At 41.0% G+C, this 21,698-nt stretch overlaps 2 protein-coding genes and 1 non-coding gene across 3 annotated transcripts in view; 1 reads left to right on the top strand and 2 right to left on the bottom strand.

Moving 5' to 3' along the window:
* LOC126174968 (TNF receptor-associated factor 6-B-like) overlaps window positions 1–100 on the bottom strand; it is an 82,435-nt gene extending 82,335 nt beyond the window's left edge. The window contains exon 1 of the mRNA XM_049921438.1: window positions 10–100. The gene's annotated coding sequence lies outside the window, so the exon portion shown is untranslated. The remainder of the gene's footprint in view (window positions 1–9) is intronic.
* Window positions 101–167: 67 nt separating this feature from the next.
* The window catches only part of LOC126174969 (dolichyl-phosphate beta-glucosyltransferase), a 119,923-nt gene continuing 98,392 nt past the window's right edge, over window positions 168–21,698 (top strand). The window contains exons 1-2 of the mRNA XM_049921439.1: window positions 168–378; window positions 14,805–14,976. Of these exons, the coding sequence (XP_049777396.1) occupies window positions 307–378; window positions 14,805–14,976 (244 nt within the window). The 5' untranslated portion in view covers window positions 168–306. The remainder of the gene's footprint in view (window positions 379–14,804; window positions 14,977–21,698) is intronic.
* On the bottom strand, window positions 7,610–7,683 carry Trnas-cga (transfer RNA serine (anticodon CGA)). Its single transcript has one exon. It is a non-coding gene; the product is annotated as a tRNA-Ser (tRNA).

The following is a 21,698-nucleotide window of genomic DNA, read 5'->3' as shown; positions in this document are numbered from 1 at the left end:
ATTACATACCGTCTGCACACTTTCTCCAATCCATACGCCCACTGTGTAGTTCACATGTCAACCTGTTACACACAAATAAATACAAAGATCTTTAAAGGAGAAGACGCTACGATTCGTTTTCACGCTCACGCTATTGCCGCCAGAGTTTGTTGCTTTCGGTGTTCATCATCACGTCATATGTTTATCCACACTGTGCCAGCTGTGCAATGTCAACAACATGCTTTGAAAGAATGAGTTTTGACGTGGCATAGCGTATTTGAAAAATCAGTCCATAATGTGCAGAGAAGGACCATTATAACCTGGAATATGGAACTGCTGTCTCATTTATGGTGTGCACTTAGTGCTGCAGTTTTAGCCGGAATTATTTTAGTATTGTTGGTAAGTTGTTTTGCCGCTTTCTTTTGAGTTTTAACTTCAGATTTAAATGTTATTAAATAAAACTTTTAAGTGACGGCTCTTGTTATAAATATTTCATTGTAACAATACGTCTTCCCATGATGTAGGGTGGTTTTTGATGAAGAAGTGTGATTTCAAAGACTGCAAAAATCAGACCTAACTACTTGTTAGAAACGCAACTATAGGAAAGAACAGCAGGAACATAGTGTGGAAAATTAAATTTTGCAGTTTCATCATCCTGGTGGTAATTATGTACCTGATGACTGCCCTGTCAACTAACTGTAAACAATATGTGACATGCAAAAGTGTTTCATTTGCAATGGCCTAACGTAAAACAAAAAGGAAGAGAAGAACAGCACACTCATTTTCATAGGGCTCAGTAAGTGCAGGAGGACATAAGAATAAAATATAATAATCAAGACATACATCAAGTATACTCCTCCAAATACTTAGGCCATTATATTGACAATTAATTAAATTAGTCTTGCCATGTTCTTGATTTAACCATCAGAGCTACTTCAGCATTCGTTGTTGTCCAGCGGCATTATGTTTTGGGGGTAACCAACAAATGGTGAAGAAGGTATTCATTACTCATAAAAGACCCATATTTTAAGTGGAGTTAAAAGAAATCATATATATGCTGAAATGTTTTTAGAAAACATAAAATGTTAATGACCTCGCAGTATATTTTGTCTCTTGTGTGCTTTGTGATTAATAACCACTCAGTGTACAAAAGAAATAATGCATATCATGACCATGATACAAGATCAAAACACGACTTGCATACCGAACTTGAGTCTTGTATAAAAGGGTGTGCATTACCCAATTACAAAGGTGTTCGGTTCACTCCCATCTGACAGTTAAGAGTCTTACTAGTGTAATGCAACAATGTAAGAATAAGTTTAAGAAATATATCTGAAAACCCTTTCTTCTCTCCTGATGAATTTTGTAATGTGAATATTTCTCTATTGTGCATTAGGGATGACACACTGCATGTGTAATATTTGGTATTACCACTTTGTGAATTTCTAAATGAAGCCTTAAATGCAATAGACAATAAAGAACATATCTCAGCCATATTTCTAGATCTCTCTAAAGCATTTGATGTCATCAATCAGAAACTTGAACCTGTAGATATTAGTGGCCCACTCTATGAATGGATAAAATCAAATGATGGAAAATCCAGGATGGAATGTAACAATACCAGAGAAGGAAAGCTGCCACTCACCATATAGCGGAGATGCTGAATCGCGATAGGCACAATAAAAAGATTCACAAAGTCAAAGCTTTCGGCCATTAAGGTCTTTGTCAGCAGTTGACACACATACACACACTCACACAAACGCAACTTGCACACACGTCTGTAGTCTCGGAGAGCTGAGTAGTTTCAGCTATCTGAGACTGCAGACGTGTGTGCAAGTTGTGTGTGTGTGTGTGTGTGTGTGTGTGTGTGTGTGTGTGTGTGTGTGTGTACTGCTGACAAAGGCCTTAATGGCCGAAAGCTTTGATTGTGTGAATTTTTTTGTTGTGCCTAATGGATAAAATCATATCTCCAAAACAGAGAGCAATTAGTTAAGCTTACTATCCAAGAAGGGAACAAGATAAAGTCCTACTACTCAGAAAAGCAGAGCATCAAGTATGGTGTCCACAAGGCTCCATTCTAGGACCAGTTCTGTTTCTACTCTTTTTGAGTTAGTTGGAACTGACTAGCCGATGCCATAATTACATAAAATTTGCAGATGACACAAAAGTGATAATAAAAGGAAGGACCCAAGAAGAATTATTACATGAGATTAAAAATTGTACCACCCACATTACAGACTGGTTTTCTGGAAACAAATCAGTAATAAACACAGAAAAAAGAGTTACAATACTTATACACACAGTGCAAAATAAATGTCCACTAGCACCAGACATAGAGTTGTTTACTAGAACCCTCGGAAATGTAAGATCTACAAAATTTCTTGGGATAGGCATCCAAGAAGATCAAAGATGTGTCCAACATACAAAATATATTACAAATAAATTAAATACTATTTGCTATACTGACAAAATTTTTTCTGATTGAACATCAAAAGAGACACTAAAAGATGCATACTTCGCCCAGCCAGAATCCTTACTGCGATATGGCATAACCTTTTGGGGAAACACACCTGCTAGCAAAAGTTGTTTTACTACTGGCCATTAAAATTGCTACACCACGAAGATGACTTGCTACAGATGCAAAATTTAACTGACGGGAAGAAGATACTGTGATATGCAAATGATTAGCTTTTCAGAGCATTCACACAAGGTTGGTGCCGGTGGCAACACCTACAACGTGCTGACGAGGAAAGTTTCCAATCGATTTCTCATACACAAACAGCAGTTGACCAGCATTGCCTGGTGAAATGTTATTGTGATGCCTGGTGTAAGGAGGAGAAATATGTACCATCACGTTTCCGACTTTCATAAAGGTCGGATTGTAGCCTATCGTGATTGCGGTTTATTGTATCGCGACATTGCTGCTCACGTTGGTCAAGATACAATGACTGTTAGCAGAATATGGAATCGGTGGGTTCAGGAGGGTAATACGGAACGCCGTGCTGGATCCCAACGGCCTCATATCACTAGCAGTCGAGATGACAGGCATCTTATCCGCAAGGCTGTAACGGATCGTGCAGCCACGTCTCGATCCCTGAGTCAACAGATGGAGACGTTTGCAAGACAACAACCATCTGCATGAACAGTTTGACGACATTTGCAGCAGACCAGGGCTGCGATTAACCTTGACACCACATCACAGACAGGAGTGCCTGCGATGGTGTACTCAACGATGAACCTGGGTGCACGAATGGCAAAACGTCATTTTTTCGGATGAATCCATGTTCTGTTTATAGCATCATGATGGTCGCATCCGTGTTTGGCGACATCGCGATGAATGCACATTAGAAGCGTGTATTCGACATCGCCATACTGGCGTATCACCCGGCTTGATGGTATGGGGTGCCATTGGTTACACATCTCAGTCACCTCTTGTTCGCATTGACGGCACTTTGAACAGCGGACGTTATGTTTCAGATGTGTTAAGGCCCGTGGCTCTACCCTTCATTCAATCCCTGCAAAACCCTACATTTCAGCAGGATAATGCACGACCGCATGTTGCAGGTCCTGTACAGGCCTTTCTGGATACAGAAAATGTTCGACTACTGCCCTGGCCAGCACATTTTCCAGATCTCTCACCAATTGAAAACGTCTGGTCAATGGTGGCCAATCAACTGGCTTACGCCAGTCACTACTCTTGATGAACTGTGGTATCGTGTTGAAGCTGCATGGGCAGCTGTACCTGTACACACCATCCAAGCTCTGTTTGACTCAATGCCCAGGCATATCAAGGCCCTTATTATGGCCAGAGGTGGTTGTTCTGGGTACTGATTTCTCAAGATCTTGTTGTTGTTGTTGTCTTCAGTCCCGATACTGGTTTGATGCAGCGCTCCATGCTACTCTATCCTGTGCAAGCTTCTTCATCTCCCAGTCCTTACTGCAACCTACATCCTTCTGAATCAGCTTAGTGTATTTATCTCTTGGTCACCCTCTACGATTTGTACCCTTCACGCTGCCCTCCAATGCTAAATTAGTGATCCCTTGATGCCTCAGAACATGTCCAACCAACCGGTCCCTTCTTCTTGTCAAGTTGAGACACAAACTCCTCTTCTGCCCAATTCTATTCAATACCTCCTCATTAGTTAAGTGATCTACCCATCTAATCTTCAGCATCCTTCTGTAGCACCACATTTCGAAAGCTTCTGTTCTCTTCTTGTCCAAACTATTTATCGTCCATGTTTCACATCCAAACATGGCTACACTCCATACAAATACTTTCAAAAACGACTTCCTGACACTTAAATCTATACTCGCTGTTAACAAATTTCTCTTCTTCAGAAACGCTTTCCTTGCCATTGCCAGTCTACATTTTATATCCTCTCTACTTCGACCATGATCAGTTATTTTGCTCCCCAAATTGCAAAACTCCTTTACTACTTTAAGTGTCTCATTTCCTAATCTAATTTCCTCAGCATCACCCACCTTAGTTCGACTACATTCCATTTTCCTCGTTTTGCTTTTGTTGATGTTCATCTTATACCCTCCTTTCAAGACACTGTCCATTCCGTTCAACTGCTCTTCCAAGTCCTTTGCTGTCTCTGACAGAATTACAATGTCATCGGCGAACCTCAAAGTTTTTATTTCTTCTCCATTTTAATTCCTACTCCAAATTTTTCTTTTGTTTCCTTTACTGCTTGCTCAATATACAGATTGAATAACATCGGGGATAGGCTACAACCCTGCCTCATTCCCTTCTCAATCAGTTCTTCCCTTTCATACCCCTTAACTCTTATGACTGCCATCTGATTTCTGTACAAATTGTAGATAACCTTTCACTCCCTGTATTTGACTCCTGAATCCTTCAGAATTTGATAGAGAGTATTCCAATCAACATTGTCAAAAGTCTACAAATGCTAGAACATAGGTTTGCCTTTCCTTAACACATCTTCTAACAGAAGTCATAGGGTCAGTACTGCCTCACGTGTTCCAACATTTCTACAGAACCCAAACCGATCCTCTAACAGTTTTCCAGTTGTGTGTAGACAATTTGTGTAAGTATTTTGCAACGGTGACTTATTAAACTGATAGTTTGGTAATTTTCACACATGTCAACACCTGCTTTCTTTGGGATTGGAATTATTATATTGTTCTTGAAGTCTGAGGGTGTTTCACCTGTCTCATACATCTTGCTCACCAGGTGGTAGAGTTTTGTGAGGGCTGGCTCTCCCAAGGCTATCAGTAGTTATAATGGAACATTTTCTTCTCCTGAGGCTTTGTTTCAGCTTAGGTCTTTCAGTGCTCTGTCAGACTCTTCATACAGTATCATATCTCCCATTTCATCTTCATCTATGTCCTCTTCCATTTCCATAATACTGCTCTCAACTACATTGCCCTTGTATAGACCTTCTAGATACTCCTTCCACCTTTTTGCTTTCCTTTCTTTGCTTAGAATTGGTTTACCATCTGAGCTCTCTTTTCTCTAATGGTCTGTTTAATTTTCCTGTAGGCAGTATCTATCTTATCCCTAGTGATAACACCATAATGAAACTGTAATCTGGAGACAAATTTGGTGGGCTATAGAAGGACCCAATTATCATTTTATGCCAATTGCTGATACTGCTTCTTGCCCAAATAGTGTCTTTCAGTGCTCTGTCAAACTCTGCACGCAGTATCGTATCTCCCATTTCATCTTCATCTACCTCCTCTTCCATTTCCATAATATTGTCCTCAAGTACATCGCCCTTGTATAGACCCTCTATATACTCCTTCCACCTTTCTGCTTTCCCTTCTTTGCTTAGAGCTGGGTTTCCATCTGAGCTCTTGATATTCATACAAGTGGCTCTCTTTTCTCCAAAGGTCTCTTTAATTTTCCTGTAGGCAGTATCTATCTCACCCCTAGTGAGATAAACCTCTTCATCCTTACATTTGTCCTCTAGCCATCCCTGCTTAGTCAATTTGCACTTCCGGTCAATCTCATTTTTGAGACATTTGTATTCCTTTTTGCCTGCTTCATTTACTGCGTTTTTATATTTTCTCCTTTCATCAATCAAATTCAATATTTCTTCTGTTACCCAAGGATTTATACTAGCCCTCGTCTTTTTACCTACTTGATCCTCTGCTGCCTTCACTACTTCATCCCTCAGAGCTACCCATTCTTCTTCTACTGTATTTCTTTCCCCCATTCCTGTCGATTGTTCCCTTGTGCTCTCCCTGAAACTCTGTACAACCTCTGGTTTAGTCAGTTTATCCAGGTCCCATCTCCTTAAATTCCCACGTTTTTGCAGTTTCTTCAGTTTTAATCTACAGTTCATAACCAATAGATTGTGGTCAGAGTCCACATCTGCCGCTGGAAATGTCTTACAATTTAAAACCTGGTTCCTAAATCTCTGTCTTACCATTATATAATCTATCTGATACCTTCTAGTATCTCCAGGATTCTTCCATGTACACAACCTTCTTTTATGATTCTTGAACCAAGTGTTAGCTATGATTAAGTTATGCTGTGTACAAAATTCTACCAGGCAGCTTCCTCTTTCATTTCTGGCCCCCCAATCCATATTCACCCACTATGTTTCCTTCTCTCCCTTTTCCTACTCTCGAATTCCAGTCACCCATGATTATTAAATTTTCGTCTCCCTTCACTACCTGAATAATTTCTTTTATCTCATCATATATTTCATCAATTTCTTCATCATCTGCAGAGCTAGTTGGCATATAAACTTCTACTACTGTAGTAGGCATGAGCTTCGTGTCTATCTTAGCCACAATAATGCGTTCACTACGCTGTTTGTAGTAGCTTACCCCCACTCCTATTTTTTTATTAATTATTAAACCTACTCCTGCATTACCCCTATTTGATTTTGTATTTATAACCCTGTATTCACCTGACCAAAATTCTTGTTCCTCCTGCCACCTAACTTCACTAATTCCCACTATATCTAACTTCAACCTATCCTTTTCCCTTTTTAAATTTTCTAGTCTACCTGCCCGATTAAGGGATCTGACATTCCACGCTCCGATCCGTAGAACGCCAGATTTCTTTCTCCTGATATCTCAGGATCTATGCACCCAAATTGCGTGAAAATGTAATCACATATCAGTTCTAGTATAATATATTTGTCCAATGAATACACATTTATCATCTTCATTTCTTCTTGGTATAGCAATTTTAATGGCCAGTAGTGTATATGCCAAAAGAGAATTGTAAGAGCCATAGAAAATGCTGCATCAAGAAGCTCATGTAAGCCCTTATTCAAGAACCTATATATCCTTCCACTACAATGTCTGTACATTTTACAAGTAATCATATTTGTAAGGAAAATCTTGGAAAATAGCAACAATCTTGAGTCAACTAACCAGAGTATCCACCTGTATAACACAAGGAGAAAGCAGGACGTAAATGTTCAACACGCACACACAAGACTAAAACAGAATGGACCACTACAAACAGGAAACAGACTATACAATAAGCTATAAGTTCGTTTTGGTTACATTTGACTGTTTAGGCCTAGTTTTTGGTCGTGCATATTTAGCGTTATACCACAAATTTAAATGCATTTGGTAATAGTTTACTTACATATTCGTTTCCAAAGCATAATTAGTATGAAACTTCCTGGCAGATTAAAACTGTGTGCCCGACCGAGACTCGAACTCGGGACCTTTGCCTTTCGCGGGCAAGTGCTCTACCACTGAGCTATCGAAGCACGACTCATGCCCGGTACCCACAGCTTAACTTCTGCCAGTATCTCGTCTCCTACCTTCCAAACTTTACAGAAGCTCTCCTGCGTACCTAGCAGAACTAGCACTCCTGAAAGAAAGGATTTGTGGAGACATGGCTTAGCCACAGCCTGGGGGATGTTTCCAGAATGAGATTTTCACTCTGCAGCGGAGTGTGCACTGATATGAAACTTCCTGGCAGATTAAAAGTGTGTGCCCGACCGAGACTCGAACTCGGGACCTTTGCCTTTCGCGGGCAAGTGCTCTACCACTGAGCTACCGAAGCACGACTCATGCCCGGTACCCACAGCTTCGGTAGCTCAGTGGTAGAGCACTTGCCCGCGAAAGGCAAAGGTCCCGAGTTCGAGTCTCGGTCGGGCACACAGTTTTAATCTGCCAGGAAGTTTCATATCAGCGCACACTCCGCTGCAGAGTGAAAATCTCATTCTGCATATTTAGTATCCTTTTGCATCTGTATTTAATATATTATCGTTATAACTTAGTTAATCTCTTAGGCTAACTAATTTTCAAACTACCATGGATACTAAGTGTGTGAGCTGCAGTAGGAAAGTTAGTTCAGGGGTTTTGTGCAGCTGTTGTGACAGGTGGTTTCATTGGGGAAATTGTAGCGGCATGGGAATTGGGGAAGCAAACGAGACTCTTCCATTCTTTTGCAGGGTTTGCTTGAGAGATATGATTATAGCTGAGCAGGAGGAGAAAATTAGAGCCCTTCAGGCTGATTTGGATAGAGCGAGGGAGGAACTGAAGAGGTTAATGGGGGAGGAGGGTAAACAGCGGTGGGTAGTTTTAGCTGGGAGCAGCGGCCACTGAAAGAGGACAGTGTCTGACAGTTTCTGAATAGGCACAACCAATAGATTTGCCTTGCTACCACAGTTAAGTAAGGAAGAGGCTCCAGTAGAAGTAGATGTATCTCACTAGGAAACCAACTGAAAAAAAAAGTAAGAGGAAAGTTCTGTTGCTAGGTAGCAGCCATGGAAGAGGTGTGGGCCAGATTTTGCAGGAAAAATTAGGTGACAGGTATCAGGTCACAAACTTTTTCAAGCCAAGTGCAAGTCTTAGCCAGGTGGTAGAGGAAATAGGTTCCTTGTGCAAGGGTTTCACAAAGCAGGGTCATGTGATGATAGTGGGTGGAGTGGAAAACAGTATTGATAGGGATCAAGGCTACAGTATGGAGTGTGACCTGGTGAAAATAGCCTCGGCAATGACCCATACCAATGTTGGGCTGGTGCCTGCTTTCGTGCAGCATGATCAGCCCCAGTTGAACTGCGCTGTCAGGCGGGTAAATATGGAGTTGGACCAGTTGCGTAGGGCGGCCACTCTGTCAGACATTGGACTGGTTCCTGTCGAGGCTATTGATAGGGGGGATTTCACAAGGCATCGCCTACACTTCAATAGGAAAGGGAAGGGTAAACTGGCAGGGTTGTTAGCGAAATCCATAAGGGGGGACACTAATACTCATGGATGTACCTCTTTTTTTAGGCTAATATCAGTGTCCAATGAGAAGTTCAGGCAGACAGGTGCTAAAGAGGTCCAAAACTCACAAAATTCTCACAACAGGAAAGTAAATAATAATGTTATGATATTTAACCAAAATATTGGTGGATTAAAGAAAAAAGTAGAATTAAAGAAAAAAGTAGATTCTCACAAAAGTAAAGTAAAAAATAATGTTACCAATTTTCACCAAAATATTCCGGGATTGAAGAATAAAGTAGATGAGCTCCTGGTTTGTTTAGATGATGTTGAATCTGATAATATAATGGATATACTATGTCTGTCTGAGCATCACATTGTGTCTGATATGGAAAAGGTAAATATCAGTGGTTATAAACTAGCTGCACATATGAGTAGAGAGAATAAGGTGAGAGGAGGAGTTGCCATATATGTTAAAAGTTATCACTGTGTAGAAAACTTAGATACAAAAAAGTTTTGTCTAGAGCAACATATACACTCCTGGAAATGGAAAAAAGAACACATTGACACCGGTGTGTCAGACCCACCATACTTGCTCCGGACACTGCGAGAGGGCTGTACAAGCAATGATCACACGCACGGCACAGCGGACACACCAGGAACCGCGGTGTTGGCCGTCGAATGGCGCTAGCTGCGCAGCATTTGTGCACTGCCGCCGTCAGTGTCAGCCAGTTTGCCGTGGCATACGGAGCTCCATCGCAGTCTTTAACACTGGTATCATGCCGCGACAGCGTGGACGTGAACCGTATGTGCAGTTGACGGACTTTGAGCGAGGGCGTATAGTGGGCATGCGGGAGGCCGGGTGGACGTACCGCCGAATTGCTCAACACGTGGAGCGTGAGGTCTCCACAGTACATCGATGTTGTCGCCTGTGGTCGGCGGAAGGTGCACGTGCCCGTCGACCTGGGACCGGACCGCAGCGACGCACGGATGCACGCCAAGACCGTAGGATCCTACGCAGTGCCGTAGGGGACCGCACCGCCACTTCCCAGCAAATTAGGGACACTGTTGCTGCTGGGGTATCGGCGAGGACCATTCGCAACCGTCTCCATGAAGCTGGGCTACGGTCCCGCACACCGTTAGGCCGTCTTCCGCTCACACCCCAACATCGTGCAGCCCGCCTCCAGTGGTGTCGCGACAGGCGTGAATGGAGGGACGAATGGAGACGTGTCGTCTTCAGCGATGAGAGTCGCTTCTGCCTTGGTGCCAATGATGGTCGTATGCGTGTTTGGCGCTGTGCAGGTGAGCGCCACAATGAGGACTGCATACGACCGAGGCACACAGGGCCAACACCCGGTATCATGGTGTGGGGAGCGATCTCCTACACTGGCCGTACACCACTGGTGATCATCGAGGGGACACTGAATAGTGCACGGTACATCCAAACCGTCATCGAACCCATCGTTCTACCATTCCTAGACCGGCAAGGGAACTTGCTGTTCCAACAGGACAATGCACGTCCGCATGTATCCCGTGCCACCCAACGTGCTCTAGAAGGTGTAAGTCAACTACCCTGGCCAGCAAGATCTCCGGATCTGTCCCCCATTGAGCATGTTTGGGACTGGATGAAGCGTTGTCTCACGTGGTCTGCACGTCCAGCTCGAACGCTGGTCCAACTGAGGCGCCAGGTGGAAATGGCATGGCAAGCCGTTCCACAGGACTACATCCAGCATCTCTACGATCGTCTCCATGGGAGAATAGCAGCCTGCATTGCTGCGAAAGGTGGATATACACTGTACTAGTGCCGACATTGTGCATGCTCTGTTGCCTGTGTCTATGTGCCTGTGGTTCTGTCAGTGTGATCATGTGATGTATCTGACCCCAGGAATGTGTCAATAAAGTTTCCCCTTCCTGGGACAATGAATTCACGGTGTTCTTATTTCAATTTCCAGGAGTGTAGAAGCATGTGCCTGTCAACTTAAACTGAAGGGGGGCTCTTTCATAATTGTAACAGTATATAGGTCCCCTTCAGGAAACTTTCATTTATTCCTGGAAAAGTTGGATGCCTTGTTGTGCTATCTGTCAGATAGGGGAAAGCAAATTATTATTTGTGGGGACTTCAGTATTGATTCACTGAAAGAGTGTAGTAGGAAGAATGACCTGGAAGTCTTGCTCGGTTCTTTCAATTTGACATCTGTCATTAATTTTCCTACTCGGGTAGTAAAGGACAGCAGCACATTGATAGATAACACTTTTATAGATCAAGATAATATTAAAAACATAAATTCTTGTCCTGTTGAGAATGGCCTTTCTGATCATGATGCTCAGCTAGTTATAGTATATGACATAGCTCCATTCAGTAATTCAAAACTACCCTCCAAAATAGTGCATTCAATTAATTACTCAACAATTAGAAATTTCAGAGAAAATCTTCAACAGTTAGACTGGAATGAGGCATACAAGGAATCCGATGCTAATTTAAAATATAACTTATTTCATGATACACTTGTAAGAGAATTTGAAAACCGTTTCCCCAAGAAAGTAGTTAAATCTAATTATAAGAAACCATGCAAAAAACCTTGGCTTACTAAAGGAATAAAAGTATCTTGTAACCACAAAAGGGAACTGTACCTAACAACAAGAAAGAGTAATGACCCAGAAACGGCCAAATATTATAAAAACTACTGTGCTACATTAAGAAAGGTTATTAAAAAGTCCAGAAGCATGTGCATCATGTCTGAGATTAATACCTCTGATAACAAAATCAAAACAATTTGGAATATTATTAAAAGGGAGACAGGGCAACCAAGAGTACAAGATGACGGCAAATGTTGTAGCGAAAATAGGATCTAAATGTTCATTAGAAGAAGCAAGGCAGTTAATGGAAGAGGCCTTACCCACACCATTTGATACAGTTGAAATTCCACCCACCTCTCCTTCTGAAATTAGGAAGATAATAAACTCTCTTAAGAATAAAAGCTCACATGGAATTGATGGCATTTCCAGGGGGATAATAAAAGCTTGTTCCCAAGAAATAAGTAGGATTCTTAGCCACATATGTAATAGCTCTCTGAAGCAGGGTATTTTCCCAGACAGACTGAAGCATGCCATTGTTAAACCACTGCATAAAAAAGGGGATACGTCTGGTGTCAACTACTACCACCCAATCTCTCTTCTGACTGCCTTATCCAAAATTCTTCAAAAAGTAATGTATTGTAGAGTAGCTTCACACCTTTGTAAAAGTAAAGTCTTAACAAAATGTCAGTTTGGTTTCCAAAGGAGTTTTTCAAGGGAAAATGCCATATATACTTTCGCTAATGAAATATTAAATGCTCTGAGTAACCGGAAGTCACCCGTTGGGATTTTTTGTGATCTATCAAAGGCTTTTGATTGTGTAAATCATGGAATACTTCTAGGTAAGCTCAAGTACTGTGGTATGAATAGGTCAGTGCTCAAATGGTTTAAATCATACCTAACTGGAGAGTGCAGAAAGTTGAAATAAGCAGTTCACATAATATGCAAAAAACTGGTGATTTCTCAAACTGGGGAACAATTAAAAGAATGGGGTGCCGCAAGGTTCGGTCTTGGGTCCTCTGCTGTTCTTAATGTATATTAATGATTTGCCATTCTATATTCATGAAGATGCAAAGCTGGTACTTTTTGCCGATGATACAAGTATAGCTATCACACCCAACGGACAGGAATTAACTGGTGAAATTGTAAACGATGTTTTTCAGAAAATCATTAAGTGGTTCTTTGCAAATGGGCTCTCATTAAACTTTGACAAAACACAGTATATATAGTTCCACACAGTAAATGGAATAACACCATTATAAATACGGTCTTCGATCAGAAATTGGTAGCTAAGGTAGAATATTCAAAATTTCTAGGCGTATGCATTGATGAGGGGTTGAACTGGAAAAAACACACTGAAGATCTGCTGAAACGTTTGTGTTCAGCTGCTTATGCTATTAGGGTCATGGCAAATTTTGCCAATATACATCTGAGTAAATTAGCTTACCACGCCTATTTTCATTCTCTGCTTTCGTATGGCATCATATTCTGGGGTAACTCATCATTGAGTAAAATAGTGTTCATTGCACAAAAGCGTGTAATCAGAATAATTGCCGGAGCTCATCCAAGATTATCCTGCAGACACTTGTTGAAAGAGCTAGAGATCTTCACTGTAGCTTTACAATACATATGTTCAAGTATGAAATTTGTTACTAACAATCCGAACGAATTCAGAAGTAATAGCAGTGTACATGGCTACAACACTAGGAGAAAGGATGATCTTAACTACTCAAGGTTAAATCTAACTTTGGCTCAGAAGGGGGTAAATTATGTTGCCACAAAAGTCTTTGGTCACTTACCTAATAGCATCAAAAGTCTGACAGATAACCATATAGCATTTAAAAGGAAATTAAAAGAATTTCTTAATGGCAACTCCTCCTACTCATTAGATGAATTTTTGGATATAGCAAGTGGGTAATTTCATATTGAGAGTCATGTAATATTTTGTGTAATGTAATATCTTGTATAGACACCTTTTATTAACCTGACATGTTCCACATCATTACGAAGTGTCGTATTTATGATCTATGGAACAAGTACTAATCTAATCTAAGCTACACGCAAACATTAAAACAACAAAAGACACTTCAAAATTTAAAACTACTGTCCATAAATATTTATTGCAAAAATGTTATAGTATAGATGAATATCTTGAAACATAAAAATTTATTTCCAAATAGAAAAAAAAAGAAAAAAAAGACATTGAATTACTTGGGTTAAATATAATGTATGGAAGCTGAACCTTCAATTGTGATAGTATTAAGCCTAAATCAATGTAATTATTCTTGTATGATTTAAAAACATGTATTGTAAATCACGATGACTTGTCCAATATTATATTGTATACCTTGTAGAACAAATGATCAAAAGGACCAATAAAAAGTAATGTAATGTGTTTTAATACTGTAGCATTCAGTATTACTGTAATTTTTTTATTCTCAGCTTAATTATGAACTTTTTATAATTTGGAATAAGTACAACGTACGATTTTATTGTTTCAAACTTCAGTTTCACTATAGTAAATAGTGCTGAAGTCAGTAATTATAACTATATTTTATTCCCATTCTCATATTATATTGCAATTTGTAATTAATATATTTAGTTACTGTTCACATGAATGGCTACAATATCTCAATTTTAAATTTTTGTTTTACTTGTTAAATATGACTCGTTCTATATCCATGCAATTATTTTACCTACTGGATCAACAGGCCATGAGTTTTAATCTGTCAGGAAGTTTCAAAAAAATAACCCCTTATATGGACTGTCAACCTTCCCAGAAGTAGCGGTTGTGTCTATCATTATGCATTACAATCTTTAACACAATCATTTCTGAATCTGGGAATCGTCAAGTTATATTTAGTTTGATTACTATATGAGTAAGTGATGAAGAGAAAAGTAACTAAATAATTTACTCAACTGTTCTCATATGTGTTGTGATAAACCTGGTAGCTATTCTGTGCTTGTCTGTTGTCTCAGCTGACCAAAGTATTAAACAGCACCAAAATGCTTTAACTGTTCCCATGAATAAATTTATTCCTGCAAATAATCATTAAATAATCCTGTACATATTGGAGCTCTGCAGATATTTTTGTGTGTTCTAGCTCTCTGTGATACTAAAAGTGGTATCCTTTCCTTACCCCATCATTGATCGGTCTTCAGAAGAGAAGACTTTTTGTGATGAACATTCAGTACAGCAGAATTTTCCTGATCTTGAAGATACATGGAATATTCATCTTAGTGTTGTAGTGCCAGCCTACAATGAAGAAACGCGACGTAAGTGTTGTAAACTAATTTTCTGTTTGATCAGGTGTAGCTACAATAGCCTAGGAATTGTAAAATGCATTTCAGGTTACTGACCTCTACATATGTTCTGGAAACTTTATGATCTCTTAAATTAAAGTGTGTTTAATTTTTTAAAATGTATTCCACATCCATGAGGATCATTTCACTCAGGATTTGTGGAAAGAACATTAGCAAATTTTTGTTGGCATATGACTCGTTCTACGTCATTAAGTATCTGCTCAGTATGGACGTCTACAACAAAAAGTATATCTCATCCAGCTGTTGGAAACATTTACATTCTGCAATGATACAAGAACCATTACTGCAATTGTGATTTGATTACAATGTAAACTAATATTATGGCAACTGAACTACGAAGTGTGTAACAGATGACGACAGCATTGCTATACTGTGTTGTGGCCGGAGCAAAATATAGTTACTCACATTTCTCTCAAAAGAAGGAAGAAAGAGACAAGATATGTTGTGCATATTACCCTTGAAGTGCTTTCATGATGCAGTACTGTCCTTCCAGCAACGTGCTTTGCTAATCATCAGCGATTTGACATACACTGCTGTATAATGCTGTATACCCTTCAGCTATATGCAACTATGATGCTCTTGTTTATTTTCTATGGTGTATTTACCATTCAGTCACCTGGTTACATATCTTTTGTGTGCTCATTTTATTTACGTAGCAGTGTCAGGAGGCTGTGGTGGAGGCAGGGGGGGGGGGGGGTAAAGGGAGGAGGAGAGAAGGGAAGGGAAAAAGACCTGTGGGTGCATTGCCAGAGAGTGGCACACAGTGAGGGTGAGGACATGTGCATCTCAATTGGTTCTCTTGATTTGACTGTTTACCATCACTTGATGAATAGTCTTTGCATTAAAAGTCCATGTCTCACAGCTCTCAACGAAAAATAGTAATAAATACTGTCTGTTTATTCTAAACTTCCTGTTTCAGATAAGTCAAAATCTTAAATTTTATAAGTTCTGTTTAGCTTTTCAAGGGCAAAACAGCCTTGTTAGTGTTCTATTTATTTTGCTGACCTTTCAGTCACTTTCTTCTGCTGCAATGCATGCAAAAGCTCATTAACCCTTTAGACATTTGTGTTTCATTTTTTCAAACACAGCACATAAGGTGCATTGTTACACTCATGCTCATAAATTAAGGATAATGCTGATACATGGTGAAACAACGCTCTGGTGGGCAGTTTGCGGGTTTAAATCACCTTGGGGTATGACCATGTAGTGCATTTGACTTGCGGTTGTCGCATGGTGGCGCTGGCAGCAGTCCACATATGCAGAGGTGTGACATTTTCAGATGTGATAATGGTGACTGTGTGTTGAAAATGGCTCAAAGAACACATATTGATGACATTATGAGGTGTAGAATAGTAGGGCGACTGGAGGCTGGTCAAACACAGCAGGTCGTAGCACAGGCCCTCCGTGTGCCACAAATTGTGATCTCAAGATTATGGCAACAATTCCAGCAGACAGGAAATGTGTCCAGGTGCTACAGTACAGGACGTCCACAGCGTACAACACCACATGAAAACCGATCTCTCACCATCAGTGCCCGCAGACGGCCACAGAGTACTGCAGGTAGCCTTGCTTGGGACCTTACTGCAGCCACTGGAACAGTTGTCTCCAGACACACAGTCTACAGACGACTGAACAGACATGGTTTATTCGCCTGGAGACCTGCAAGGTGCTTTCCACTGATCCCTGGTCACAGGAGAGTCCGTAAAGCCTGGTGTCAAGAACACAGTACATGGTCATTGGTACAGTGGTCTCAGGTTATGTTCACAGATGAGTCCAGGTATAGTCTGAACAGTGATTCTCACCGGGTTTTCATCTGGTGTGAACCAGGAATCAGATTCCAACGCTTTAATGTCCTTGAAAGGAACCTGTATGGAGGTCGTGGTTTGATAGTGTAGGGTGGGATTATGATTGGTGCACGTACACCCCTGCATGTCTTTGACAGAGGAACTGTAACAGATCAGGTGTATCAGGACTCATTTTGCACCAGTATGTCTGCCTTTTTAGGGGTGCAGTGGGTCTCACCTTCCTCCTGGTGGATGATAATGCATGGCCACACCGAACTGCCATCATGGATGAGTACCTTGAAACAGAAGCTATCAGATGAATGGAGTGATCTGCCTGTTCTCCAGACCTAAACCCCATCGAGCACGTCTGGGATGCTCTCGGTCAATGTATCGCTGCATGTCTTCAAACCCCTATGACACTTCAGGAGTTCCGACAGGCGCTGGTGCAAGAATGGGAGGCTTACCCCAGCAGCTGCTTGACCACCTGATCCAGAGTATGCCAACCCGTTGTGTGGCCTTTGTATGTGTGCATGGTGACCATATCTCATATTGATGTCGGGGTACATGTGCAGGAAACAGTGGCGTTTTGTAGCACGTGTTTCAGAATGGTTTTCCCAACTTATCACCAATACCGTGGCCTTACAGATCTGTGTCGTGTGTGTTCCCTATGTGCCTATGCTATTAGTGTCAGTTTTGTGTAGTGCCACATTGTGTGGCACCACATTATGCAATTATCCTTAATTTATGAGCATCAGTGTAGTTAATTAGTTAGTTGTTCCATAAATTGTATTTGTGATGAACTTCATGATGTGGAACATGTGAGCTGAACAAAAATAGTGCATGTATGCACGCCCCCACCCCCTCCCTCCCACACTCACACACACTGGAAAATGAAAATAATCAAACAATGGAATGTTCAGATTGGAAAATCAACAGCATTATGAAAAGGATAGACTGCTACTCACTATAAAGATGACATGTTGAGTTGCAGACAGGCACAACCAAAAGACTGTTACGCATTGAGCTTTTGCCCAAAGCCTTCCTCAGAAAAGATAACACACATTCACATGAGCAAGCATAACTCATGCTCACATGACTGCTATTTCAAGCAGCTGTGGCCAGAATGCAGCTGTTGCAGTCAACAAAAGCATCATTCTGGAGTAGAACGGGTAATGTGCTTGGGTAGCAGAGTGTGGTTGGGGAAAGAGAAGAGCACTGTCTGGCAGAGTATGCAGGGACTAGATGATGGCAGGACAAGGCTGTCAGTGCAGCAACAGGAGGCTATGGGGGAGGACCATGGGTGGGGAGGGGGGGGGGGGGCTGAAAAGGGGAAAAGGTCAGTGGGTACATTGGCAGAAGTGAAACACAATGAAGGTAAGTGTACATCAATTGGGAGGAGGTGGTATGACACAGGGGGTGGAAATTGTTGGGTGGAGAGTGTGGGGACAGTAGGTTACTGTAGGTTGAGGCCACAGTGGTTTCGGGAGTGGAAAATATTTTGTAAGGAATACTGCTACCTGCACTGCAGTTCAGAAAATTTGTTGGTGGAGGGGAGAACCCGGGTGGCCTGGGTTGTGAAGCATTCATTGAAATAAAGTTGCATGTTGTGTGACAGGGTAGGCCAATTTGCTCTTGGCCACAATTTGACTGTGTCCATACATCTTGGGGGACAGCTGGTTGGTAGTCGTACTTATGTAAAAAACTGTGTAATGATTGCAGCAGAACTTTTATACGACATGGCTGCTTTCATAGGTGCCCTGCCTCTGATGGGATAGTGTAAGCCCATGAGAGGACTGGAATAGGAAGTGCTGGATGGGTTGGTTGGGCAGGTCTTGCACTTGCACCTTTCTCAAGGATGTGATGCCTATGGCAAGCAGTTGCGATTGGGAGTGGCACAGGAATGGACTAAGGTGTTATGGAAGTTGGAGAAGGGGGGAGGAGAGGGTGACGGAACACCACAGGAGTGGTGGGAAGGATCTTGGGCTGGATGTCCCTCATTTCAGGGCATAAGGTAATCAAATCCCTGTTGCAGAATGTGGTTCAGCTGTTCTAGCCACGAATGGTGCTGTGTAACATACGGGGCACACCTTTGTGGCAGGTTTGTGGGAGGTGACATGGCATGGGAAATCTGTTTGTGGACTAAGTTTGGGGGATAGTGCCTGTGTATGATTGCCCTTCCTTCTGCTGAAAGGTTGGTGTTCTTAGTAAGGGACCTGGGGAAGGATGGCGAGTCAGAGTTGGTGATAATTAATTTCTGGAAGATGGCCAAGGGGTGGTTAGGTGGGCAGATTGGGGTTTCTGTTGATCACGTTTCCTCCCTCATCCTCTTGTATTTCCATGTTTTATTTTCCACACCTACTTGTGAATCTTGACCTAACCAATGCCCCTTTCTTCTCATTCTCTTTCCATACCAGACAGGTTAAAAAGCTCAATAGTTAAACCACTTTATAAGATAGATGACAAGACAGACTTAAACAATTATCATCCTGTTTCCTTACTGACACCTTTTTCGAAAATATTCAAGACAGTAATTTACTCAAGAGTAGCCGCACTCTTAAGTGGAAACCGTTTACTTTGCATATCACTGTTTGGCTTCCAGAAGGGTTTCTTGACTGAGAATGCTATTTATACATTCACTGATCAAACAGTACAAGCCTTAAATAGTAATGTATCTCCAGTTTGTAGTTTTTGTTATCTTTCCAAGGTGTTTGATTTTGTAGGTCATTTAGTCTCTTAGAAAGACTCAGGATTTTATGGAATTGATGGCTATTTGCACAGTTAGTTTGAATCATACTTAACAAATAGAATGCAAAAGGTTGTTTAAAAAATCAGACAGTGTTGCAAAGGTGGATTTTGTGTGTGTGGGAGGGGGGGGGGGGGGGTGTAAAATCACAAAGAGAGTCCCACAGGGTTCAATTTTAGGGCAACTCCTATTCCTCATATATGTGAATTCAACTAGCAAAATAAGTACTTTTTGATGATGATACTAGTGTTACAATATTTCCCATGAAAGAGAAAGAAACAGAAAAGTTGGTAAATGAAATTTTCAAAGAATTATTAAATGGTTCTCTGAAAAGGGATTCTCCTTAAATTTTGAAAAAAAGAAAGGAAACACTACATTCAGTTCTGTACAATAAATGTGGTCAGTCATACAAATGTTTGAGGTAGCACATGAGGAGGAATCAGTAAATAAGGTAAAATGCTCTAAATTTGTGCAGGTGCATATTGATGAAAACTTGAACTGGTGGCTGCATATTACTGAGCTTCTCAGACATTTAAGTTCAGCTACTTTTGCTCTTTACATAATTGCTAATCTTGGAAACAAATGAATGAACATCAGGACATATTTTGCATATTTCCACTCAATCATCCCCTACAGAATAAGTTTCTGGGGTAACCCATCTCTTAGAAAGAAAGTATTTATTGCAAAAAAAGCAAGCAGTAAGAATACTATGTGCTGTTCACCAACGAATGTCATGTAGGTACTTCTTCAAGGAGCTAGGCATTTTAACTGTGCCGTCACAATACACATATTCTCTAATGAAATTCATCATAAATAATCCATCACAGATTGAGAACAACAGTGATGTCCATATCTACAACCCTAGAGGGAAAAATGATGTTTATTACCCATTATTAAATCTGTAAGTGGCCCAGAAAGGAGTTCAGTAGCCAACAACAAAAATTGTTGGACATCTGCCCAATGACATGAAATGTCCAACAGGTAACAAGCAGGTTTTAAATCTAATTTGAAATCATTTCTCCATGATAGATCCTTCTGTTCCAGTGACAGCTGTCTGTATAAGTGTAGTTGCATGGGAAACTGCATTTATATGTTTCTCAGATCTACGTTTTTCATACTTGTATGTTGTACACTGTATACTTTTTCAGTTTTGCGTGCAAAATTACCCCACTTTCATGTTTTCCATTTATACGTATTCGCACTTTTATGCTATTATTTTTACTCCTCCACAGTCGTTTTTGTCGTGCGTATACATTGTAAAGACCAAGAAATTGTCTTGAAATGTTTTGTATATGATGTGGCCAGTGATCGTTGGTTTGCTGTCTGCATGCAAAGTCACAGTTATTATTGCGGGCTTTAGCTATGGTACACATTGTGACACTGTTGCTGTTGACCTTGTGGCAATCGGTTTCAGATCATATAACTTGGTGGAACATTGCTCCCAATAGCGGCCTTCCCACATTGCCACTTGGGGGTGCTGTTGACCAGCCAAGCAGCGGGTAGCCACTTATGAACAGTTGGCACAAGATGTCAATGAAAACAGCATCAGTAGTGGCAGCATAAAAGTTGCTCACAGCTACAGCTTCACCTTTGTGAATGGCAGCATGATGCACCATGGCGTGTGAATACATGAGTGCTGCAGAGTGCTTCTTGATGGCATCATTTAATGGGCCGCTAAGGTCGGGAAGTCCTAGTGAACCTCAAGTGAACATCCCAAAGTGTCTCAAAATCCCATAGTCTATCTCAACTACCATACTGGCCAATCAATCGGAAGATGTAGTGCTTTGAAAGCTGGACCAAGTGGTGAGAAACGCTCACGTATCTGGGGTGGAAAGTTTGCAGATGTGGAAAAATGCCTACAGATTTGGTTTCAGCAACAGTGTGCAGGTAATGTACCTAGTTCATGTGCAATACTGGAAGTAAAGGCTTTAGAATTCACAAAAAAACTTAAATGTTGAAAACTTCCGTGCTCTTCTGGTTAGTTACATCAATTCAACATAAGATGTGACATTACTGGCCACATTGTTTATAGGGAGGCCAACAGTGTGGATAATGTCACCATACAATGTTGGAAAGAGCATAATCTCCCAACTATAATCGCAAAACGCAGTCTGAAACACATTTGAAACACAGGTGAGATAGGACTT

Source organism: Schistocerca cancellata, chromosome 3 (assembly GCF_023864275.1).
Source record: "Schistocerca cancellata isolate TAMUIC-IGC-003103 chromosome 3, iqSchCanc2.1, whole genome shotgun sequence".
NCBI classification, from domain to species: domain Eukaryota; kingdom Metazoa; phylum Arthropoda; class Insecta; order Orthoptera; family Acrididae; genus Schistocerca; species Schistocerca cancellata.
The sequence above is the reverse complement of the archived record's forward strand: the minus strand, read 5'-3'. Positions and strand labels throughout refer to the sequence as shown.